Source organism: Peromyscus californicus, unplaced genomic scaffold (genome assembly GCF_007827085.1).
Source record: "Peromyscus californicus insignis strain IS unplaced genomic scaffold, ASM782708v3 Scaffold_10__1_contigs__length_136768540, whole genome shotgun sequence".
NCBI classification, from domain to species: domain Eukaryota; kingdom Metazoa; phylum Chordata; class Mammalia; order Rodentia; family Cricetidae; genus Peromyscus; species Peromyscus californicus.
Genome location: NW_026294391.1, coordinates 42,582,948 through 42,610,121, shown reverse-complemented (window position 1 = coordinate 42,610,121; position 27,174 = coordinate 42,582,948). Strand labels below are relative to the sequence as shown.

Here is a 27,174-nt window from a genome sequence, read left to right as displayed (position 1 = left end):
CAGATCCCCTGGAACTGTAGTTACAGACAGTACTGAGCTGTTATGTGAGTGCTGGGAATTGAACCTGGGTCCTCTGGCAGAACAGAGCTCTTAATGACATAGCCATCTTTACAGACCCCTTCTTTAGGTATTCCATTATTTTATTTTATTTTTGGAAGCAGGATCTTTCCAAATTGTACAGACTGGCTCTGAACTCATTATATAGTTCTGGTATCCAATTTATAATCCTCCTGTCTCAGCTTCCCAATTCCTGGGATTACAGATGTACACCACCACACCAGGATTCTTTTTCTTTCTGTCTTCTATGTGAAGTTGACACCCACAATCAAGATAGTACATGAATTAGGTCATGACTTAATTTTCAAACAGAGCCTCACTGTGTAGCCAAGGTTGTACTCAAACTATGTAGTCTAGGTTGGCAATAAACTCAATAATCTTTCCATTTCAAACTCCTAGGAATGGCCTCATAGATGTGTACTGCCATATCTAATGTATAATCTTTAGTAGCTATCATTAGTTAGGAGACTCAGTACTGATAGGTATTTTAAATTTCCATTTGGCCAGATATTTTCAGAGACCCAAGGAAGGCAGAAACCCTGTGTTCTTTCTGATTTCAAAGTTGTATATAAAATGTGTTATGACTGTGCTACTAAAAATCCCTTTTATTGAATATTCATTTACTATAATCTGTTTATTCCTCAGTGCTTGAATTAAATACTTATTATGTGGAAGTTATATAAAGTACAAAAATATCCTCAAAAAGTAAAAAAAAATCTTATGAAGAATATAAATTTGTGGATAATTAAACACTATGTGGCAAAAAGTGAATGTGCTAAGGTCACCCATTGAAGAAGCAAATTCTAAGTTTTGAAAGTTCAGGAATATATGTACAAGCCATTATTTGAAAGGGAATTAGGAACCGGTTAAGTAAAGGTGGCATGGAAAACACAGATTGTTCTTATGAGAGAGAATCATTGTTTAGAGGGAAAGCAACAAGAAACAAAGATACTTTATAAAGTCCAGCAAAGAATGATAAGACTTGAGAGGTCATATGGAGAACATGAAAGACCATGAAAATAGAGGCATGCTAGTAAATGTCAAATAATTGGCTCTGATTCCTGGGGAGACATTAATTGCATCATTTGCTGATTTTTGTGGTGAAAATGATCTCACCATGGATGATATATAACTAGCAACTTGATATCACCAAATGTGAAATTCAGAAGAAAGAGATACACATAATTGGCTCTGGGAATGTGTTAAAGATAAGTAGTTAGCAAGTAAAGCATACGTGCACTAAACACATAGAGTGAGGGATAGAAGGTCCAAATATTCATGAGGCACTTGGGTACTAAATATTCATAATATACTAAATATACATGACTCCATATATACACATATGCATAAACAAGACCTGAAGAAGTACAACATCCATTGACATGCTAGCATGGAAGAGCGTTCAGAAATCTCACAGAGCCCACCCATAGACAAAGTACTATGATCATTAAGGAATGCTAACAGTGGGAGAAACAGTCCCTCTCAGGGATGAGTTTCCTAATTGGTTGTACAATAACAAGTGGTAAGCCCTGAACTTACACAAGTAACACTAGATGGACTGATCAGGTTGTTTTCATATATTTAAGCATGCATATGTATACATACATAACAACAACTAAAGAAAAAGAGGCCATGTTTGATAGAGAGCAAGGGAGGGGGTGGTGTACATGGAAGGGCTTGGATGAAAGAAAGTGAATGGGAAAAATGATGTGAATATATCTTAATATATTCACATTTTAAAACACAAAAAGTCCTGTCATACAAAAGACATATCCTTAGAGAATTTGTGAGTTAAAATATAAGCATCATATTCTGATGACACGTCTATTTCTCTGTATAAATGTGCTGTATGCTTATTGACTTGTGCATGTGTATGTGCGTGCAGACACACGCATGTTCACATGCATTTGGAAGCCAGATGTCAAAGTCAGATGTCTTCCTCTATCCCTTTCTATCTAATTTTTTGAAGCAATAACTTTTACTGATTTGGCTAGTGAGCCTAGGAATCCTCTTGTCTATGTCTCATTAGTGCTGGGCTTATAGACCTGTACCTGGCTCAGCTTTTTATATTTGTGTTGGGAACCTGACCTCAGGTTCTTATGCTTGCACAAGCATTTTACTGACCCTATTGAGCCATCACCTAAACTCAGATAACATTTTTCCTTACATTCCCTTATTTAAGAATATTTTTAAAATTAGATGAATTATTTGATGACATTAAAAATGCAAAAATAAACTTATGTCTGATGTATTACTGAAAGATATAACTAGTTGAATTAGAAAGTGAGTGCCTAAATAAATAATGTCCCGAAACAGGATCAAACTTTGGTGTTTATTTCAGCATTATATTGTCACTGAATGCCTCTGTAGAATTAAATACACAATTTGGAGCTATTTAACTTAACAGTCGCTGGGATTTATTTACTGCTCATTTGTTTCAAGTCATTCTGCTGGGTTCTTCAGGGTGCTACAAATATGAAAAATATATTCTCAAAGGTTTACAGCCCAAATATAAATATGGAGAATGTTCCATTATTAAACACAATGTAAAATAAATAATGCATACATCAAGAGCTATAGAGGCTTCAAAAATGGGAGGGGTGTGGATTGGGAAACAAGAAAGAGTTAGTTTATAGTTGACAAGCTTTGGAGGACAGTGTTTCCAGGAGGATAATTAGGATATAGTAAGGCAGATGCCAGAAAGAAAGCCAGGAAGGTCCAGAAAATCACTTGACACAGAAATTAGATGTGGCCTCCGGAACAAGCCAAACAGTGGCTGACATATCAGATACATCCAGTGTTTTGACAATACAACAAAACATTGGCATTTACAAAATTCACATTTGAGAACCGAGCAATCAAATAATAAAAATAATCACAAAAGATCTCATAGTGCTTTAAGTAACATTAACATTTTTATTTGGGCTCTGCTCATAGTTATCACTGGCCATGTGTGGTCTGTGGGTTGTGGGATGTACTGGCCTATGAAACACCCCAATTTGTAGGCAATTATAAGGTGGAAGCAGATGGCTCTAGCATCTTCTAACCCAAAAACCAGGTTTAATTGACCACTAGACTTTCTCAGAAGCACCAAAGACACAGCTACCTCCAGTTCACATGTACACTTTGGCATGAACTCTGTATTAATATGGAACATGCTATATTATGACAGATATGCTCATTTATCTCCACAACTGTACATTATTTGAAGTCAAGGATTTTTTTGTACCTTTCATCTTGAAATCTGTTAGTATACCTATTGAATGATCAAACTGATCAAACAATACCATTCTGAAATGCTTGCTCCAATCTTACTAACAACTTAGTGTTTTTGTTGTTAAAGGACAGAAGGGTGAAAGGATTAGTGAAGAGAGAAGAGATTTTTCCATTCAGCATTAAGAAATGCATCAGAGGTTCATTTTGGACATGTAAAATTAGCATAGCCCTACTAGTCAGATACAGTACTGATTAGAAATAAATATCAAGTGGAATAAGAGGAGTAAAGTTTACACAACTTTCTTGTCTATGAGTATCCTTACATAACTTCTATTTTTTCAAGGATGACTTAAACACTTCCCAATAACTGTATTGCAGAATTGGGAACAGAGAAGCATACGGTTTGATTCATATCCTTGGCTACATCTTGATTACTTTTGTTTATAACAAATAAATGCTAAGAAATACTGGAGAATAATAGTCTTGTGAATCATCTAAGAAACGTAATATTAAGTTGAAATTAACCTCTGAAATACAGCAATCTATGAACGATATATGTGTATGCATGTGTGTATGTACATATATGAACTGAGAGTATCATTTTTATTTAGGTGAATATGTAATTGAATAGAATGTATGTTGCTAGATAATAGCATTCCTCTACACACATGTATTATCATTATTTTATATTATTATTGTCACAGAAAGAATTTTATCCTATAAACCAATTTTCCTTTAAACTTGCTAATCCTTGAATTACTTTATTCCTTTACAGGTATGTCTACAGATCTCTATTAAAAAGCGAAGTATAATAGAATGATCATGGGCTATGTAAGTTTGGTTGGTAACTGGGTAGAGTTCATTGTTATTTTTTTACTTATTTTATTTTATTTTTTTTTACCTATTGTATTACTTTTTATTGAAAAGCATCTTGCACTTAGGATGGCTGTTTTCTGAGTTTTGCCATACACTTTAATGTTAAAGATTAAATTACTTTTTACATGCAAGTAGTGTCTTTCCCCACATGGGAACAATGATGATAAAAAGATGACATACCACATGAAGTAAGTGTCTTTTTTAATTGAAAAGCTAACAAATTGTCTAGTTACAGCCTTCCTCCAAACCAAACTAGGTAGTAAACTGAACATATTCAAAGGTGAGAAGATTAAAAATTAAAGGAGAAAAAAAAAGACAAAACAAGTCCTCAGATCCAATTGAGAGAGCCCGCTGCATACAAGCTTACCAGCAGGAGGCTGGAAGACACCCTAACCTAACCACCTGACTCGCAACATTAACTTCAAGTTGCCTTGTTCCAGTTTCCGACTCATGAACAAAGATCATGTTTTGTTAATTCTAGTTCAGAATACTTCTCTTAAGTTGTTTTATTTACAATGCCAACTTTGAAAGGCTCACTGAAGTTAAATGGACTATGGATTAGGCAGAAATCATTTTGCAGAAAGAGGGAAAGCCCAAAATGCCACTTTCCACAGAGAACCCAAAGTTCAGTTTTATTCAGAGTAATGGGAAAAAAAAAAACAAAAAAACTTCTGCTCATAGAAGAAACTCAGCCATAGGTCAGATCTATACTGGAACTACACATGCAGTGAGGACAAGGCTGCGTTTGTCTACTGTTCTCTAATATTAACAATTATAAACAGAGCAGTGCAACTAGCATTTGGAACAACCCTTCTAGTGTTACAGTGTCAGGCACAGCACTTCACTTCTCTTCACACCACTGGTTCTCTTTGCGTACCTGGGCCTCTTCCTCTTCAGTAAAGTCATTTTTGATATTGAAGGTTTTACGAATCTCCTCAGGAGTTTTCCCCTTAATCATATTGGCCACAGTCTTGCATGTGACATCGAGCAAACCTTTAATGTCCAAGTAGTTTGCAGCCAGAATAAGTTCAAAAAGTGTTCCTTGGTCAACTTTCAGGAATTCTTGGTCCCAAACAGGAATATCATCTGTCCGCTTTTCTTTGTTCTCATCATCTTCAGGAGGAGGGGGTCATCCTTGTGATGGGTGCACCACTGAATGACCTTTTTTAGAATTGCTGCATTAACATTTGGTAAAGGAACAGGATCATCATCTCCCTCATCATCCATTCCTAAATCTTCCAGCATGGTCTTGATGGTCACAGATTGTTTGGCAATTTCTACATCAACTTCAAATATCTCTCCATCAGAACTCTGCAACTTTATCGAAGGCATGGTGCTCGGTCTCAAGACCGCGGGCCCGAGGCAGACGGGCGGCGTTCAGAGAAGAAGAGAAACACCGAGGACAAGGCCACTCGAGTTCATTGTTATTTAGTTCAAATATAATATATTCAACATGAAATCTTGCCAGAAGAGTTTGTGTAAACATTTAAAGTAAGTTAGAATAGGTAGAATGACTGTACATTCTCATGATAAGAATAATTGATTCAAATTGAGGAAAATTAGAGGTATAAGCATCGAGATGATACTGGAGAACATCTGTCTCACTACTGGAAGATGATTTTCCTTTCTAATGGAACAAAAACAGGCACTCAGCTACTAAATGGTAAAATATATTAGTAATTTCTTATCAATTATAAAACATTTGTTTATTTGGTGTGGAGGTCAAAGAACAACTATTTGGTAACTATTGCTGTGGCCCCAGGTGCATGCATCAGGTTGTGGTGGCGCATGCTGGTAGGATTTGCTGAAGAAGGCAGAGGCAGGAAGATCCTGAGTTTGAGGTCAGACTGAGAGGCTTGCTGAGGAGAAGCTTCAGCCAGGGCCAGGCCAGGCCACAAATGCTATCGGCAGGACCATGGAGGTGGCTACTGCTCTGCCTTGCCGGCTGTTTCTCATTGTGTTGGTGGTGGTTGTGATGCTGCTACTGGGAACCAAGTGTTTACTGCTGCTTGTTCAGAGAACAATTGCCAGGACCATCACGTTACAAGAAAGCATTGACAAAGGTCAGTTTGGAGAAGTTTGGGGAGGCAAATGGCAGGAAAAGTTGCTGTGACGATATTCTCTTCTAGGGTAGAACATTTCTGAGAGACAGACATTTATCAGACTGTGCTTCAAACCACAGAGGAGGCACACACACACAAAAAAAGTAAAGAAAAACAAATTCTGCAGGGAACCATGACCACACCTAACAGCAACTTTGAAATCTCCTAAAAGAGGATGGGACCCCACAACCATGATTCGATTAGGACAATGATAACGCCATTAAGCTGACAAACACCACCCAAAGATTGGCTATGGACTGCAAACTGCTCAGGACAATTTCAAGATAGCTAGCTGAGATGATCCAGTTTTACAGATTACTCGAGCAAGGACTTGAGACAATTAACAAAATTTTTCTTTTCAGGATCCCCTAAAGATGTTTTCACCCTCAGAAAGCAGGAAGTAATTTTAAGAAGATGAAGCCCACATTCCCAAGAGGTAGGGTAGGTGGTTTTTGGTAGTTCAATGGCTTATGGATAATTGTCATTGTTTAGGATGGCTGGTTACAAGTTGTTATTGGTAATGGTCAGAAAAAAAAGATAAAAAGGAGATTAGATTCAGGGTTCTTGTTTAAAAAAAAGAAAAAGTAAAAGAAAAAGAAAAAAGAGGATATAGATAAGAAGTAGATCATTGAATCTATTCTGAAAAAAGATATAAAAATAATAGGATAAAAAGGTAGATTATTGAATCTACTCTAAAAAGAAAAAAGGGAAGATATAAAAATGATAAAAGGTAGATTAATGAATTTACTATAAAAAATATGGATATGATAAGACAAAAAGGTAGATTATTGAATCTACTTTTAAAAAGGAATGACTTGTTTTAAATATTTTACAGTGGATTTTGTATATTGTATACAATTTGGAATGGACTCACCAAAATAGGGTAAGTAATGAAATGTTTTGTCCGAATTTGTCAAATGTTAATGGACTGGACATTGCTAATGTATGTAATGAAGTTTTTTGTCTGAATCTGTCAAATGTTAATGGACTAGACATTATTAATGTAATTCTTGACTGTATATATTATATATACTTATTGTATATACTTTTTCTTATATTAGTTATAACTTTTATTTTAAACAAAAAAAGGGAAATGTGGTTGATATATTGTGTACCCCAATAAACTTATCTGGGGGTCAGAGAACAGAACAGCCACTAAATTAGATATAGAGGCCAGAAAATGGTGGAACACATGCCTTTAATCCTATCACTTGGGAGGCAGAGATCTGTCTGGATCTCTGTGAGTTCAAGGCCACACAGGAAATACCCAGATATGGTGACACACACCCTTTAATCCCAGCACTTGAGATCTCATGTCTTTGTTGTGAAAGACACATGCCTTTAATTCCAGGTAGTGATGGCAGGAAGCAGAAAGGTATATAAGGCATGATGACCAGGTACTAGATGCTTTTAGGCTTTTAAGCTTTGAGGCTTTTAGCAGCAGTTCAGCTGAGGTCCATTTGGGTGAGGACTCAGAAGCTTTCAGTCTGAAGATGCGTGGAAACAAGATCCGATGAGGAGTTGTTGAGGTGAGGTTAGCTGTGGCTTATTCTGCTTCTCTGATTTTTCAGAATTTACCCCAATAGCTGGCATTGAGATTTTCTATTAATAAGACCTTTTAAGATTCATGTTACATGTTGTCTCTTTCCACCTTGTTTTTACATACATTTAAAACAATTGAGATGACAATATAATTATAGTATTTCTACCTTCCCTTTCTGTCCTTCAAACCCTCCCATTTTCCTGCTCCCCCTCTTTCCTTTAAATTCATGACATTTTTTTTCATTTATTTCTATTTCTTCTATGTCTTCATCTTCATCCCCTACCTCCCCTTTATTAATTCCCATCTCACTACAATATTATGACTGTAGTTCTGTTGGAAATTCTCTTATCACACTATCATTTACCTATTTGCTCTGACTTTGAGGGGTCAGCATTCATGGCTAGTTTACTCAGCGGCCTGGTATTCCTTCATACTGCTAACACCTCCTCTATCTTGCTTCTTAGTCATTCTTTTCCTTCCTTATCATGGATTTTCTGGCCACTGACTGAGTTCTTAGAGGGACCCTTGAAATTTCTTTTTCACAAGTACTTGTCTATGTTAGATGTTCTGCCTGGGAAATCGCATTCCTCTTATGTAAGTGGTAGGTTCTTCAAATCTTAAGCAAGAAAATCTTAAGTGGTTTGTCTTCTTTATTAAAGCTACCAGAAATATCCCAGAATGAAATTATCATGATCTGTTATTTAAGGGTCATATTATGCAGATAAGGAAAGTAAAGTAAATCTCCATGTGAGCTCTTAGATGTGGTCACATCTTCTTCTCTCTTTGGTTTTGAATATTATTCTATATGCTTGTAGGTGTGGTGTTTTGCTACATCTCAAGTAGTATTGTGTATGCAATTCCCAAGGAAATCTTTTTACAATGCATATTTAGTTTCAATCATTCTGAAATAGGATCTGGGACTGTATCTTTCTGAGAACACCCTCATACACACACACACACACACACACACACACACACACACACACACACACACACACATTGTGCTTAGTCAGCAATGTGATTATGTTTTAAGAAAACAAAAGTCACAAGTGTGATATATAATTCATATAATTCTAGTAGAGAATGCATTCCATGTGTGTTCAAACAAAAAGAAACCAGGAAAGAAAAGAATAGCCAAGTCATCAAATCTTCAATGACATACTGACAAGATCACAAAAAAATAGGCTCTTCATAATGCTAAATGATTTCAAATAGTCTGGGTATAGATTCTGGTAAGTCTACAGACTCATTTTCACTTATATTGCTAACAGGAGTGTCAATGTAGGCTTTTGAAGGACAGGATATAACTAGCCCTTTATAGGTTGCAAAATATTTGCATGCTTGATCTTTAGAATGTAAGGCAACATATTTTTTATAAGTATGGAATTGTGATACTTAGGGCCACAGGGGCCTTGGAGTCATCTAACAAAGGCTATGAGGAACCAAACATGATTTACCTCAAAGTTTCATATCTACTTGATAAGATAAAAAAGGTAGATTATTGAATCTACTTTTAAAAAGGAACTACTTGTTTTAAATATTTTACACTGGATTGGACTTTTGTACACAGCATATAAATTTTGGAATCAACAAAATAGGATAAGTAATGAAATTTTTTGTCTGAATTTATCAAATGTTAATGCACTGGACATTGTTAATATACATAATGGAGTTTTTTGTCTGAATCTGTCAAATGTTAATAGACTAGACATTGTTAATGTAATTCTTGAATGTAAACTGTTATTATTTTACACAAAAAAGGGGAAATGTGGTTGATATATTATGCACTCCAATAAACTTACCTGGGGGTCAGAGAATGGAACAGCCACTATATTAAACATAGAGGCTAGGCAGTGGTAGCACACGCCTTTAATCCTAGCATTCTGGAGGCAGAGATCCATTTGGATCTCTGAGTTCAAGATCACACTGGAAACAGAGCCAGGCATGGTGGCACACACCTTTAATCCCAGCACTTGAGATCTTATGTCTTGCTTGGGAAAGACACAGGCCTTTAATTCCAGGAAGTGATGGCAGGAAGCAGAAAAGTATACAAGTATATAAGGTGTGAGAACCAGGCACTAGAGGCTTTTAAGCTTTTAGCTTTTTAGCAGCAGTTCAGCTGAGATCAGTTCAGATGAGGACTCAGAGGCTTCCAGTCTGAGGAAACAGGATTGGCTGAGAAGTTGGCAAGGTGAGGTTAGCTGTGGCTTGTTCTGCTTCTTTAATCTTTCAGAATTTACCCTAATATTTGGCTCCTGAGTTTTTTTTATTAATAAGACCATTGAAGATTTGTACTACAGCTACTTGATAGCAGAACTAGAAGCAGATTATGGATGTTGGTTTTTATAGTCTATTACTCCTAACCCAGTAAACAAAACAAAAACAAAAAAGAACTCCTCACCAAATACTTTCTGGTATCATCTATAATGTCTGTGTATTAAGGACAAACTACTTAGTTTTCCATGGTTCTGCAAGCTTAGAGTGTCAGTGAGCAACTATGGCAGGAAGATGATTCAAAAGCATAGTGTTATCCTAAGGCATGTCCTTGCTCACTTCTGAAACACAGACCCAGTGTGAATTTGCAGCAGGTTTGCTGAGTTGCATACCATACTGCTTAACAATTGGAACGCTAACTTTTAAGAAAACTTTTAAGGATGTGGTCAAAGTTCCTCCTTAACAAGCTTTGGCAGATGTCACCTTAGGAACTTTATGCTGGACCGAGGGTAAGAATCCCATCTCTAGGAAACTCAAATTACAGCTGCCACAGTGTCACAGACTTCACTTTTGTGACAGATGGAATACAGCCCTGATGGATTTTATCCCTGTGGGCTGAAAACGAAATAAGCATAGCTGGCCTGAGACAGGAGAGAACCAGGTAGAGGAAAGAAACCTGTTCTAGAACAACCTGGCTTGAGTGTGACTCTGACTGAGCTTAAGCACCCATTCCGTCCTCAGTCTCATATAACATATCACTACACCAGCCTTCCTACCAGAGTGCTCATACACTCAAGTGTATCATTAGCACATAACAGCTATGATTTTGTTCTCAAAATATAGTGTAAATCTGTTGGATACTAATTTGACTATATAAAGGTGAACAGGGCTGTATACTTTTGCACTCTTTACACCATTTCATTAAGTCTTCATTTCTTTTATTTTATTTTCACCCCCCTTTCCTTTGAGGATCCAAAGTTATAAATACAAAGTAAGGTGTATATATCTATTGCTTTCTCAATCTAATTCAGAGAATTTCATAGGATTCATTTTGTCTTTTTGAATTACGCAAAATTTTCGAATAAATTTTGTTTGTTAAAATAGTGTCATAGTTACCTATTTAGGAGAGGCAGTACAAGAATTAAATTGATTGAACATTATTGCATTCTGGAAAGGTCACCTAATCCCATAACTTAGGAAAAAAAATTCAAAGCAAAGGTGTTTGATTTGTTTGTACTTTTGCCACCATGGACAATACTACACTAAGCACCCTTACATACAGACTTTAGACTTTCATCTTGGTAACTGTTTCTGTAGAATTTTGGCTTTCAGAGATATAGAGGCTGAGCAAAAGGCTTGTATATTTTAAATTGGAATAGCTAATACATTTCTTTCCTTAAGTGTCACAGTAATTGATTTACTTTCCAACAATAAAGGATGCCTTTTCTATTAGAAGTTATCATTTTTAATTTCTGTTGAATGAAAATGTTGTCTGGTTTCTTTGAGGATCTTTTCATATTTTCTTGTCCAACAATCTGGGTGTCTTCTTTGAATTGCATATTTTAATTAAAATATTATCAGTTTTCTATTGAGTTGTCTCAGTCTCTCTCTCTCTCTCTCTCTCTCTCTCTCTCTCTCTCTCTCTCTCTCTCTCTCTCTCTCTGTATGTGTGTAATATGTTGTTGGCATGTATGTACATATGTATGTGGTTGTCCTCTATTGCCTTCCACAGAATTCTCCTGAGACACGGATCCTCAGTGAACCTGAAGTACACTGCTTTTCAGCTAAACTTGTGGTCAGCAAAGCCCAGGGATCCATTCCCACCACTCCCATAGCACTATAGCACTAGTGTTAGAGGTTTGTGTAGCCATGACACTTCTTACATGGGTTCTGGGTATCTAAACTCAGGTCCTTATGTTTGTGTAGCAAGTAGTGCTATTACTCCCTGAGCCATCTCCCCAGCCTGAGTTGTTAGCCTTTTTAAAATTTAAGTAATCGTGCAACGTTTTCCAGTTCTGTCGCTAACTTGCAAATGTTATAATTTCATTTTTCTCTAAATCTTTACAAAATTCCAATTCCATAATTCTAATTCTGTATTTATTCATCTAATTATGTTAGATGTCTTCTAGGGGTGGGAAAGACATTTTCCTCTAAGGATTTGGCTCCTAGTAGGTCAACCACGCTCCAGTGGATTGTCCCCACCCATTAGCACATAGGTAGCACAAAGTGGAATCAGTGGGGGCCAAAAGGAGGACATAGGATGAGTAGCAGTGGAAGTAGATCTGGGATGAGTTACAGGGAGGAGTGGAGGATGAATGTCATCAAAACACATTGTATGCACATATGAAAGCCTCAAAATTAACTCCAGTGTTATATTAAAATTAACTCCAGGGATATGTTTGTATATTAAAAGTATTCACAATTTTGTAGTACATATAATATTTGCTTAATTTAAATTTTTTACTTTATATTTTGTTTCAAATATATTATATTTTGTGTGTGTGTGTGTGTGTGTGTGTGTGTGTGTGTGTGTGTGTGTGTGTGTGTTCAACATAGCGTACTTGTGAAAGTCAGAGAACTTTTGGGAGGCTTTTCTCTCCAACCATGTGGGTTCTGGGGATTAGGCTCAGGTTGCTAGGCTTGGCAGCAGGTGTCTTGACCTCCTGAGCCAGCCATACTGCCAGCACATGCTTTTGCTCATTTGTATGTTTGTCTTTGCTATTTTCATGTACTGTTTTTTTCTTGGGACTTTAGGACTTCCTGTCAATTTAGAAAGGAAGGTGTTCCTTAGCTCAAGGACTTTTGACTTTACATTTAAAACTTTAATGCCCTTGAAATTTACTTCTATAGTGCATGAATCAAGAGAGAATATATTATTTTCAAGCGAGAAGGAAAGAGTACCAGCAGCAGTTATAGAATAAAACACCCTTTATTATTAAATTAAAATAGCAACTTTTTGCCATATGTTTCCAGAACCAATTTCATTTGCTTCTGCACTCTGAATTCTGTTTGTCTCTTTTTACACTAACACTAAACCATTTGGCCTGTAGTAGCTTTGTGATAATCTTAATATTGTGGATGAGTAATTTTTTGATCATTAACATAGATTTTTTTCATGTATCTCTGGGGGCTTTATTCAAGTACTTGATATTCCCTATACACTTTAAATTTCCTGTCCTCCCTCAGTGTATTTTGCCTTCAAAGAACTTGAAGCTTATAAAAATAGTCTATATTTATTTAGGATCCTGGTAAGCCGCAACTACTGTAATTCTATTTTATGTCACTTATATTGATATTAGGATCAAGAACTGAAGTGAAACCCTGATATTGTTCAGGGCATTCCTTAAACATATATATATATATATATATATATATATATATATATATATATATATATATATATGTGCGTGTGAATGTGTGTATGTCATGGAACATTACATAACAATTTAAAATGGTGTAGCTCTTTCTTACCAGTTGAACTGTATCTCATGCATCTCCAAACTCTCACATTCATGCCCATTCCCTTTTAATGTGATCCTATTTGGAAAGAGGGTCATTAAAAGCACATTCTATTTCTAGTTTCCACAACAGATGATATAGATTTTTGTTGGGCTAGCCACCTAGTTTGTGGCACTTCATTATGACAGCCCTAGAAAGCTAACATCAACATTATGTATATATGTGTATATATACATAAAAATGTCCAAATGTCCAAGATATAGGGTTGAGAAATAAAAGTATGATTGAAAACAAGTGTGTGTAGTAATGTTACCACACACACACACACACACACACACACACACACACACACATACACAGAGAGAGAGAGAACTTGTATTTTTGCTTAAATGTCATACACAAATAGGTGGCAATATTGAAATATTGATTACTATAAATAAAATGCCGTTAAGTTGCCATAAAATGAAGCCAGTCTCCACAAGGGAATTGTTCTGTGTGTAGTCCAGGAATCTCAAACCATTAGCTCTGCACTGTTGTAACTGAGTAATAAAGAGCTTCAGCCTTGCATCTTGTGACCAGACCCTTTGACTAGGACTGAATTTTATCAACTAACACTGCACTTGCTTGCATAACAGAGATTGCATTGCTGGAAATTATGTGCACTGTGGCTCATTCAAAACTTCCTGAACTATACACTGACCAATCTGGACTTCCCTACTGCATATGATATGATTGCATGCCAGGAAACTGCACATAAAGAAACTCAGCCTAACTATAAAAACACTGCTCTAACATGGAGACACATACACACCATTGCCTAGCTACAGGCAGTGCTGTAATTATTGTCTAGCGCATATCCCTCTTGTACTCAATAGACTAATCTTTCTGTTGTGGTCTAAAGGGTGAATTCTTTGCCTGTCAGTCATTTAGTGGCTGGGTACCTAGACTACCACAATTACTGTGGGAAGGAGAATTAAGTGCATAGTTCATAGAGGGAGAGGAATGAATATTCATTTAGTATAATTTTGCAACATTTTAGTTTTTAAACATAAAAGCAATCATATGTTCTAAAACAAGTGAAATTAAAAACAATCAAATAAGAACCTAGAAGTTACCACATTTATAAAAACATTTAATCAAGTTAGATAATTTGAATATTTTGCTTTCTACTTTTCATGTGCAGATATATATCAGAGTGAAGCATGGTAGTGCAATATTTGCATGCACAGATATATTCTGTTTACTCAGTAGACTTCACAGAGTTTTAGTGTGTGCTCAACATGACATGAAGTATTATTTCTTTTTTCTAAAATGTCATAAATGGATGAAGGGCAGAAAGAAAAATCTTTAGTGACCATAAGTACTCATTTCAGTTTTTTGTACCTCAGTATCCTCAGCAGAAAAAATATCAAATGACATAAAATAAAAACTGAAGGATGAAAATTAGAGAATTAATTTAAGTTTATATGTTTTGTATTGCACTAGAAACTTTGAGATAAATATAAATTCACAAGTGCTCATGAGAAATAATCCAGAGATGCCAGTATTTTCCCAAGGGTAAAGTAATAAAAGACAAAACAAACAAACAAACAAACAAAAAACTGTAATTCACCAGCATAACTTGGATACTGACATTGACACAATCATGCCAGAGAACACTCCCAACTACATAGTGATACTTCCTGTCTTATCCTTTAGAGTCACACCCTCCTCTTTCTATTCCTCTTGTATCAGTTACGTTTTATACTGCTGTCAGAGAATACCTGACAAGATGTAACTTTGGTGGCAGGAGCAGGAGGCTGGCTGGTCACATTGTGTTTGTAAGCTGGAAGCAGAGAATGCATAAAACATGGGGCTGGGCTGTGAAAGCTCAGGGTTCATCCTTAGTGACCCACTGAAGATCCACCTGTCAAAGGTTCTACAACATTTCCATACAAGACAACTAGCTGGATACCAAGTGTTCAATCACATTCCAACTATAATACCCCCGTTCTTCTAGCCTCACAAGAATCACTCTTAGACTTCCCAGTCTTTAATTTAGCCATTTCAAGAATGCTATATAAATGGAATCACACAGCATGTAACCTTGTAAGAACAGAATTTACTCCTCAATTCTTCCCTGGTTATTTATCCAAATGGTTCCATGTATCGATAATCCATTGCTTTTTATTTCTTGGCTATATAATACATGCGTGCATCTTCCTTTGTGTAACTATTCAACACCACCTGGCTGCTTCTAGTTTTGGATTACAGTGAAGAAAGGTCACCTTAATATTTCTTGGGAGATTTTAGATAAATCTTCAAATATGAAACTGTTGGGTTATATGTGGGTCCACGTTTACTTTAAATGGAAAGTGGCAAATTCTTTGTCACACTCTTCATCACTACATTCCCACTAGCAACATAAGACTGATCTATATCCTATAAATCCATTCTAGTATTTGGTACTTTCACTGTTTTTATGCTATTTTTTCTTTTAATAAATTTATTTATTTTACATCTAGACTGCAGTTTCTCCTCCTTCCTCTCTTCCCAGTCCCTCCCTCCCAACCCCCAACTCTGTTCCCACCCCATGATTGTCATCAGAGAGGTGTTATACAGCAACTTATGGAAACAGACGCAGACCCACAACCACAGTCAAACATTGAGCGGAGCTCAGGGAATCCTGCAGAAGAGGAGAAGAAAGGATTTGAAGGAGCCAGAGGGGTAAAGGACACCACAAGAAAACTCAAAGAATCAAGTAACCTTGGCTCACAGGGGCTCAAAGAGACTGAACTGACAACCAAAACTCTGCAGGGGACTGACCTAGGTACTCTGCATATATTTTACAGTTGATTTTTTTTCTTTTTGGCCTACATGCTAAGTTCTGACAAATATCAGTTTCAGAGTCTGGGGTATAGTTCAGTGGTAAACTAAACGTTAGCATACACCAAGACCCTGTGTTAAATTCCTGTACCACCTACTAAAACTAATCAGTTAGGTATAGGTTTCTTTTCTTGACACTCTTCTCCACTCTTCTATAGTCCACCACTAATGCTATATTATCTTGATTTCTGTGGCAAGGTTGTAAAGCTTAATATTAGGTACATTGAGTTTTCCCAGTTTAGTATGAGTTTTCAAGACTGCTTTGTTTATTTTATGGCTGGTATTTTTTCATGTATGTTATTAGATAACTCTTGCTTATGTCAAGAAAACATGTCTAAAAGGTTGGTTGGAATTATATTAAACCAATAAATCAAATTAAAGAGATTTAAGTAAAAGAAAAAAGAGGACATAAGACAGGAGATTTAAGCTTGCTTATTTGTGATTACCATAAATGTAAATGGTCTATACCAATCAGAAGACAGATTTGACAATGAAAAAAATCTAACAATATACAACCTAATATAAATACATTTCAAATTTAATCTAAGTAGGTTAAAATTAAAAACATTGAAAAACATTCATAACATAAAAATTAATCCAAAGAAAGCAGCAGTAGTGACATTTATGTAAGATAAGGTATGTCTTAAAAAAATTACCAGTCCCAAAGTCATTATATACAAATAAGAGTGTAGATTTCCCAGGAAATGATAATAATTATAAATGTGCATTCATATAACTACAGAGCTAATACAAAATACATGAAGCAGAAACAAAGCAAGCAAGAAAGAAATAAATCAATATTAGCATTTGTTCAATTTGTGAGTGTCTGCAACAGTTTCTCCTAATGACAAAATCTTATATTCACGGCACATTTACTTGAACATATAAATAAATGCTGATACAACACTATTAACAGATTTTGTTTATATTTCACCAGTTTTCCCACTAATCTCCATTTTCTGATTTAAATTTAAGTTCCAGACCTCATAATGACTGCATTTTTCACCATACAGTTTTGATTTTCTAGTCAAGTCTGTGACAATCTCTCAGTTTTTTTTTCCCTGTGTATGGCCTGGATACTTTTAAAGAAGACTAGTTGAATATATTGTAGAATGCCTCTTAAGATTTGAATGGAATACTCTCCTTACTAGACAGAAGTCATATGTTTAGGGGAAGAACACCAGTGCGGAGAAGTATTGCTCATCACATCATGGCAGACAGGACTTGATAACAGAATCATTATCACTGGTATCACCTAGTTCAGGAAGCACCTGCCAAGTTTCTTCTCAATTGTGAAGCCAATCATTTTACCTTTGTATATTCCATTCTTTGCTAGCAAGTCACCAAACCCAGCTCATTTTCATGAGAGATGGGGATTAAACTATATACTCTAGAAGGAGATTATTTAAATTTATTCTATAATAAGTAATTGTCCCTCAAGTATAGTTTCTCAGAGAACAGAGAAAACATGTCAGATTAGCTGCAGAATACGATATTTAATGTAATTTCTTCCCTTTCTAAATTGATAAATGTTTTCCTTTTATTTTTGTGGCCATAATGATATTATTGTTTATCTGGTATTATCACTAATTTGTTTATTTAGAAATGAAGATTTCCTTTAGTGAGTTCTGGCACTCAAGATTAATAAGTTTTTTCACATATTTCTTTGGATACAAATTACTTCAACATACTGGGAAGGGAAGTGAGCTGACAGAGAATGTGTCACTTTGAATCATTAAGTATCCTATGGGAATATTGAGTTACTTAAGCTTCAAAGAAATATGTAACAATGGTTAACCTATTTTAGATTTAGATTTTAATATTCTTACAGCCTAGATAGGCTCATCAACTTTTAAAAATATATTTTAATTAAAATATAATTACATCACTTCCCTCTTCCTTTTCCACCCCCAAACCTCCCATGAGGCAAAATTCTTTCGCTCTCAAATAGATGGTCTCTTTTTCTTTGATTATTATTGTTTTATAAAGAACACACACACACACACACACACACACACACACACACACACACACACACACACACACAAAATTGCTGAGTCCTTTTTGTTGTTTATATGTACATGATTTCAGGACTGGCCATTTTGTATTGACTAACCAATAAGGGTTTCACCCTGGGAGATGCTAATTCACCCTCTCCGCAGTTATCAGTTGCCTTGGAGTTCTTGTCTTGTTTGGACCCCTGTGAGAATGTTTCCCCTTTCTGCATTAGAATGCCTATTGATATTGTAATTGTTTAAGCAGCCATTTCTAGGAGACACAATAAGCTATATATTTTTCCTTTCTTTTCAAACTCAAGTTTCTCAACAATTTACCTCAGCAAATATATTTGAAATGCAAAACTAATTTTTTGTTTGTTTGCTTTTTGGTTTTTCATTTGTTGAGACAGGGTTTCTCTTCCTAGCTGTCCCGGAACTCGCTCTGTAGATCAGGCTGGCCTTGAACTCACAGACATCTGTTTGCCTCTGCCTCCCCAGTGCTGGGGTTAAAGGAATTGACCACTACCTACTCAGAGCAAAACTAATTTTAAAGCTTGATTAAAATGTTAAAGAGGCTGTCATGCCATGTGTGTTATCCTTTATGAGAACAATCGATCCTTTAATCGACTTCTTCAGCAAATTTACCTTAGAAAACTGATAGTTGTCTGAGCCCTAGTGCCAGAATTTAACATAGACTTAATCCTCTACTACAATGCTATCACATTCCACTTCAGTAAGTTACTATTATGAATCTCTTTCCCCTACAAACTCGAGTGCTCTGATTCTGAAGGCTGCATGTTATTCATACTTATTTACTCAGGATCCCACCTGGCCCATATTCATACTAGCCATATTTCAAGTGTTCAGTAGCTGCATGCCTCAACACTCGATAGCATAATGTAAAATATCTTTGCCCTCACAGAGAATTCAAAGCACATGGCTTATTTACATCAAGATTTTCTTGCCTTGGTACTAGTGACATACTAGATAGAATCATTCATTGTTAGATGGCCTGTCCTGTGCATTGTAGAATGCTGAGCAGAGTTCTTGGATTTTATTTATTTGATGCCGGCAATATCACCTCCACCTGCACTATGAAAATTAAAAATATATTGACATATATACAATTTCCTTTGTGTATGAGATCATCCTAGATTAAGAACTTCTGTTTAGGTGTATAGTGCCTAGCCCAATAGTCCTCAGAGAGGCTTCATCCAGCAAATGATTGGAGTGGATGCAGAGACCCACAATCAAACATTAAGCAGAGCTTGGGGAATCCTGCAGAAGAGGGCTAGGAAGCATTATAGAAGCCAGAGGGGTCAAGGACATTACAAGAAGATGGCCCACAGAATCAACTAAGCAGAGCTTATAGGGGTTCACAGAGACTGAAGCAGCAATCAAGGGCCCTGTAAGGATCTGATCTAGGTCCTCTGCATATACCTTGTGCTTTGGTAGCTTGGTGTTCTTGTGAGACTCCCAGCATGGGGATTAAGGGGTGTCTCCAACTCTTTTGCCTGCACTTGGCACCGTTTTCCTCCTATTTGGTTGCCTCCTCCAGCCTTGATATCACCATTTGTACCCAGTCTTACTGTATCTTGTTAGGCCATGTTTGATGGCTATTCCATTGCAGCCTGTTCTTTCAATGTCCAAGGGCAGTGGATCATACCATGTTGCCAACAAAAGTAACCATTTTCTAGTGAACAATTTAGTAACGTTTTGTGTATTTATAATGATGCATAGTCACTACCTCTATCTACTTCCAAAATATTTCTCTTATTACAAAAGAAAACTGTATGCCTCTAAAGCAGCTATTCGACATTTTACCCTGACTCTGCCATGACAACCACCACAATGCATTTATTCCTATGGGTTTGTTTATTCTAAATACTTTACAAATATAGAATATATATTGTTTTGTATCTTCTTTCAATTAATACAGGATTTTAAGGTTTGTCAACATTTTAGAAGTGCTATGGTTTCTATTGTGTGTGACTATGTCTCTACCAAACTCCTTTTTTCTTTTTATTATTCCTATTTACAAAATGTACAAGAGTTAATTTATTATTGTTTAATTAAAAGACCCTAATTATGCTATTTTATATAATTCACTGGTCAAATTGAATTTATTTGGTTTTATTTAGATAACCTTGGCTTGACATGTTTACACATATTTTAGTCTGTATGAAAATCAGTGATTATTAATAAGAGAGAAATCTCCCCCCTCTTTAAGAAAACAGAAACTATATCTGTTCTACTTGCCCTGTTTTAGAAATGTTCCTGAGTACCATGAGATTTGAAGTCACTGAATAAAATAAAATAATTTATTAAAGCACAGAACATTTTCTGCAGTTTTTCCTCTAATGAACTGAAAACAGTCCTGCAACAGTCCCAGGCAAAATGATTGATATATGCTGTGTGTATGTGGCTTGAGAACTATTTTTCAATACCTGCCCTTTTCACAGTATTTTGTGAATACTATATTGAAACTAGGTTTTCAGAAAGAACACTTGAAAGACAGTATGAAGTTGTAGTACATTTTTTGCAAGAATTCAGTTAGTGTGTGTTATAGACAAGAGAAAGCTCCATTTTTTACATTTATTTATTTATTTATTTGTGTATGTGTATATCTGTGCCTCAGTGTGGGTGGATGTCAAAGGACAGTTTGTGGGAATCAAGTCTTTTTCACCATGTGGGTTCTGGAGAGCAAACTCAGATTGTCATAACTTCTTTTTCATTAATTATGATTATATATATGTATATATGTATATATACATATATGTATATATGTATATATACATATATACATACATATATATATTTATCAGAAGTCATTAGTTGTCTATAGTTCTTCATCTAGGGGTAGGGCTTTGTGAAATTTCACCTGTCTGCCTTGGTGTGTCAACTGGTATCAGTGGTCAGAATGAACTTGTTTAAACAACCATTATATTGACATTTCATAAATGTAGCTTCATGACACATATACAAGATACTGTCTTGTAGTAGAAGTCTTAGTCTTCTGGCTCTTAATATTTCTGTCCCCTCTTCTGTGATGTACCTTGAGCCTTAAGTATTGGAGTTGTGCTGAATATGTATCGATTGGGGGATGGCTACACCATGGTTCAGGTCTAGGTTAGCTATCATCTATCTATCTATCTATCTATCTATCTATCTATCTATCTATCTATCTATTCATCCATCTCTTTCAACATCTGTCCATCTATCTCCCTCTATGCCTGTCTACCTACATATATTCATCTTAATTTAACTGTCTCCCTCTCTTTGGAAGATTTTAGAATTTCATTGGTCTTATAAAATGCCACAGAATATGCCTTGATGTGGGCCTTTTATATTATGCTGGTAACTTGATTGGAACTTTCAGTCATGAAAGTCATATCTTCCTTCCTAGCAAATGTTCTTATATTTTTAGTAAATTCTTCCCTATATCTTTCTGTAACTACTTTATGCAGATATTGAACTTACTGGAGTGATCCCTTAATTTTATTTTCTTTCCTTCTTATTGTCCAATTCTTTGTCTTTGTTTTATCAGATTTCTTGAAGATTTAGCCTCCAATTTCAATTTAATTTTATAGCTTGGCAATGGCAGTTTTATCTTCCAGGAACACATGCTTGTTCTTTGACTCTTACTTTTTAATAAAAATGGTCTTTTTGTTTCATGAATTCAATATACTCTCATATATTCCTATACATGTTAATCATAGAGGTCTTGTTATCATATGTTCTTTTCTTCCTCTATATTTTTATTTTGGTTTTATTCCACCAAGTAACTGATGATACTTTATTTCCTATTCATATGCAAGATTTCGCAGGCACTAAAATGTAATAATAACTTCTAATTATAAGGCTTTATAAGAGGTCAATATTATTCTGTGTGTATAGTGCAGACTCCCAAACAAAAGTACCAGTATAGTTTGTACTTTATTAGTCCTCGTTTTCTCTGGAGAAAAATGATGTATTCCACTATTTGGAAGCACATATTTTCAGCCACTATTCCTAAAAGAAAGAAGGACCTGAGCCTTGGGGAATGGACCTATCATAGTACATGTATATTGTTTCACTTTATTCTCATTTTTAAGGTTTGAATTATTTCATCTAACCTTCTCTTCCTAATTTTGCCAGATCTTGAGCTTTTCTAGTATAAGTTCTCTAGAGGGTGAACTTCTAGTCTCCTGACTAAGTAAGGAAAAGTTTTAAGAAGTCTTGGGAAATATTCTGAGCTGCATTTGAACTAATACCCTTAATTTTGTGCTTTAGATAATCTTTATTTATTTGTTTATTTATTTATTTTTGAGACAGGGACTTTTGGTATAGCTCTGGCTTTCCTGGAACTCACTCTGTTGATCAGGCTGGCTTGAACTCAGAGATCAGTTTGCCCCTGCCTCCTGAATGCTAGGATTAAAGGAGTGTGCCACCACCATCTTTTTTTTTACAATATTGGGTGTAACTCATTGAAAAAAACTTCCTAGGTTATTGATTCTTGTTCTTCAGTTTTCTAAGCTATACTAACTCATTTTCTGAACAGTCCCCAAATTTGTCACCTCTTAACTCTGATTGTATTTCCACAGACTTTCTCCTTGTGGGTAATTAAAATAAATCTCCCATTTTCATTTTAGTGATGTTTCAAGACTCACTATATAAACTAGAAATCAATGTATGGAAAAAATAACAAATAATAAAATTGACTTGTAACAAATGGTAGAGGGGAAGATTTGTGGTCATAAAACTTTAGCCAGTGGAGAATTGCAATTAAGACTGGTTTTATATGTACACATTAGAATTTTATATGCTCTTTAATTTCCCAGGTGTAATCTATGAACATTTATTTTTGTCAATGTTATTAAGACTAAAATATTTTGGAGTCATTTCTAACTTTAAGTTATATGAAACATAGGAATAACACTAGTAATTTTGTAGATCCAAAAAATTTGAATACTGATAACATCATGTATTCTATATTCATGTTTTAACAGTCTATGTATATACCTACTGGCAATTGTACTGTGTATACTGATTTTCAAAGCCAGATTTATGTTATCCCAAACTCTACATTCCTAGATCTTTCCCAAATGAGTGAATATGCACATACAAGTTGCTACCTGGTTTATTATTCTGTTTTTTTTTTTTTTTTTTTTTTTTTTTTTTTTTTTTTTTTTTTTTGGTTTTTCGAGACAGGGTTTCTCTGTGTAGCTTTGCGCCTTTCCTGGATTATTATTCTGTTTATCAAGAGCTACATTGTTAGATATATGAGACATGAGAAGACTTGAGTGTAGGTTAAAAAAGATTTTCTAGGCTAGAGACAGCTAAGTCATAGAGTACTTAACTAGCATGTACAAGAACCTAGATTCTCCCTGAGGTACCAGAAAAAAAAAGGTTTAAAAGTATCTATTGATAAAATATTTACTTCTCTGATTTACACTCTTTTGAATTCTGGATTTCTAAACCTCCTTTTCATATTTAGTTAGATATCACAATAAAAGGTATTTTTTAAATTGTTATTATAAAGTGCCACATACAAATGAGACACATTACTATTAGTATTTCTAATGCAACATCAAACATAAGGGGTGAAAGACACTTTAATGCATTTTGGCTCTGAGATAAGAGATACAGAATCAATTCCTTCAACAGCCAGGATTCATTATTAGTAGCAATGATAATGATAATAGAAATGAAGCTTCTAACAGCAAAGGCTTAGTTATATACTAGGCTCAGTGCTTTATATGTGCTTTATAGTATTTTTGTATCATCTGAACAATATCAACCCTTACTCCTAAGCTCAGTTTAGAATGGTATCCTAGGGAGGATGAGAATCTGTAGAAGATAAGATAACTTGACAATTGTGTTGAATGTGCACAGAATCTACTTTTGAACTGCTGTGTGGTTCCAATAGTGTAGAGAAATAAAGAAATGCAGGTGTAAACCAGCTTCTAAAGTCCAGACTTAATCTGCACACATTTCAATGTTATGTAAAAGTCATTTCATTCATCCATGAGAATCCAGCTGTTGAGGAACACAGGTAGAAAGGTATGCCCAGTTGGGCAAACTAAAGAGCAGTCACTTTTCTGAGAATAAACCAATTCTACTTTCCTCCCTTTAATTATAAAGTAGCATGTTCACTTGTGATCCCCTAGTTAATTGTTCTTCTTTTCTTAGTTGTTAGTAAATTTTACATCCTTTTTGATCATATCAAATGTAACTAATGTTAACTTCAGCTCATTGTTAGAGAAAATCAGAAACTATTATTTCATTTAAAAAGGTGAATTTCTTCTAATTCTTTGCAAATATCATCTCCTCTGTGCAAATGGCCTGCTAAAATGAGGTGTGGAATATTTCATGGCTGCAATATAGTGGGAAAATATATACTAAACATCGCAATAAATGAAATATGGGCTTTTGAATTCAACTGAGGTAAAAGGTTTAATCACTATTACCATCAACAAAATAAATAAGTAAATGAAAACGTAGGCTAATAAGTTGATCTAAAGAGTTTATACATTAGAACGTAAGGTATCTGATGACAAATCAAAATGTTTGATGTTTTACATGTAAATGGTGTTCCAGTAATTTCTTGGTGATCGTGAAGTGGATTTAGCCAATGACATACTTAATTTTAAAGTCTGCTCCATTCATTTTTGCTGTTTTTACTTTATGTCTTATAAAACAATAGCAGTTATGGAGTGTGTCTGAGACAGATTTAATTTTTTTCTGACATAAAATTGGGCCTAGAGAAGTAATATGTTGGCTGATTTATTTTACTGTTATTGGATACAACTGACATTATTTGTGAACTACTAAAATAGTTGGGAAAAAAGTAACATTTGAAATACATCAACTGTAACTCAGCTATTTATTTTAAAATTAATAAATTAAGAATAGTAATTGTCGCAGCAGGCATTAAATCACTCTGGCACAACTATTGAGTTTATTCTTAGATCCCTGCTCTGAAGTCTTTCCTCATTGTGGTGCTCCCTTTATGAAAGGAATGGCCCAATAGGATTTGGAGAAGACACCTTAGTTTGTCTTTGACATTGTACTACACAATATGGGACACCAAAATCAAGATAAAACATATCTATCCTGTATGAAAACATATGTAAAGCTCAGTATAAGGATGTTCAAATCTCAAGCATGTACCTTTATATGTCAGTTAATTCTCTTGGTTGTGTGTTGTGTTCACTTTTATAATTACAGACCCATTGTAATATACCAAGAAATAATCAGCAGCTATCATTTAAGTTTATGTATTTGTATATTAAATAGAATATTTTGGCACAAATGTTTGTTTACTAGACTATTTATGGAATTTTTTTATTAACTCTGTATCAGAAATACATGTAAGAATTATAACTACCTCAACAAAGTCTTTTAGATTCATCTAAGTAGCTGTTTGTTATGGAAGAAAGATAGCACTTTCTTAAAATATAGATTCAGATTCTTTCCTTAAATAACTTTTTACTTTGGAGTATTTTAATAGTAACAGAAAATAGTATAACACAGAAGGGTTTTTTGCACCTTTCACCTAGTTTCTTCAAATGAGAATGTCTTAAGCATAACATATTATCAAAGATAGGAGAATTACAGACACTGGTGGAATACTATCCTATTTGAACGCAGAATTCACTTGTATTTCCCCAAAATTTATGTGCAGTCTTTTGAAGATAGACTTATTATAATATTTTAAGATGTTAACTCCAATAGACACATTTTATAGTTATTTTAATATGATTCTCTCTTTTTTGTGTTTTTTATTTTATAATTTAATTTAATTTTACATATCAGCCACGATTCCCTTGTTTTCCCCCCTCTCGCTCCCCCCCACCCCCCCGCCTCTCCCCCAGCCCACCCCCCATTCCCATCTCCTCCAGGGCAAAGACTTCCCTGAAGATTGAGTTCAACCTGGTAGATTCAGTCCAGGCAGGTCCAGTTCCCTCCTCCCAGGCTGAGCCAAGTGTCCCTGTATAAGCCCCAGGTTTCAAACAGCCAACTCATGCACTGAGTACAGGACCCGGTCCCACTGCCTGGATGCCTCCAAACAGATCAAGCTAATCAACTGTCTCACTTATCCAGAGGGCCTGATCCAGTTGGGGACCCCTCAGCCATTGGTTCATAGTTCATGTGTTTCCATTCGTTTGGCTATTTGTCCCTGTGCTTTATCCAACATTCTCAAACATTCTAAACAATGTTCCTTACAGCAAAATTACAAAGATGTTACTCAGGTAACTTAAGTAATGCAAAGCTTTCTGCTTTATGTCAAAGAAATGTTACCTCATAAAATTTCAAAGATTACATTTATTGAAGACACAAAGCATCCTGAATGAGAGAATCTGACATTTTATCCCCACTGATGCATGTGCACTCAGTTAGTGCTTAGAAACAATGTATAGAACCTTTAGTTAGCTTCCAACGATCATTTCTGACTAGGATTGTCCTTAACATCAGGCAGACAAGCTGTCAAAAACATTAGTTTCCGCCGGGCGGTGGTGGTGCACGCCTTTAATCCCAGCACTAGGGAGGCAGAAGCAGGCGGATCTCCGTAAGTTCGAGGCCAGCCTGGTCTACAGCGCGAGATCCAGGAAAGGCGCAAAGCTACACAGAGAAACCCTGTCTCGAAAAACCATTAGTTTCTTTTTTTTAAGCAGAAATTAGCCAATGTTCTAACCACAGTCTAGAGGTCCACTAGACTATCCTATTGCAAATAAGTAAATGCAGCAAAAGCAAAATGCATATTTTCAAAGAAAATGATAGGAATTTGTATACTACATGTAATGGTTATTATTGGTCATCATTGTTTCTGTGTTAAGAAGATAAGTAGCTGCCACAGCTATTT

General features: G+C 35.4%; 2 protein-coding genes across 12 annotated transcripts in view; both read right to left on the bottom strand.

Moving 5' to 3' along the window:
• Positions 1 to 27,174, bottom strand: part of Dmd (dystrophin) — a 2,242,690-nt gene that overhangs the window by 437,980 nt on the left and 1,777,536 nt on the right. The window lies entirely within an intron of this gene.
• LOC128106952 (S-phase kinase-associated protein 1-like) lies at positions 4,176 to 5,557 on the bottom strand. The gene is given in 2 exon segments (XM_052732327.1): positions 4,176 to 5,280; positions 5,283 to 5,557. Coding segments are annotated over 2 exon segments (489 nt in total). The 5' UTR covers positions 5,482 to 5,557; the 3' UTR covers positions 4,176 to 4,990.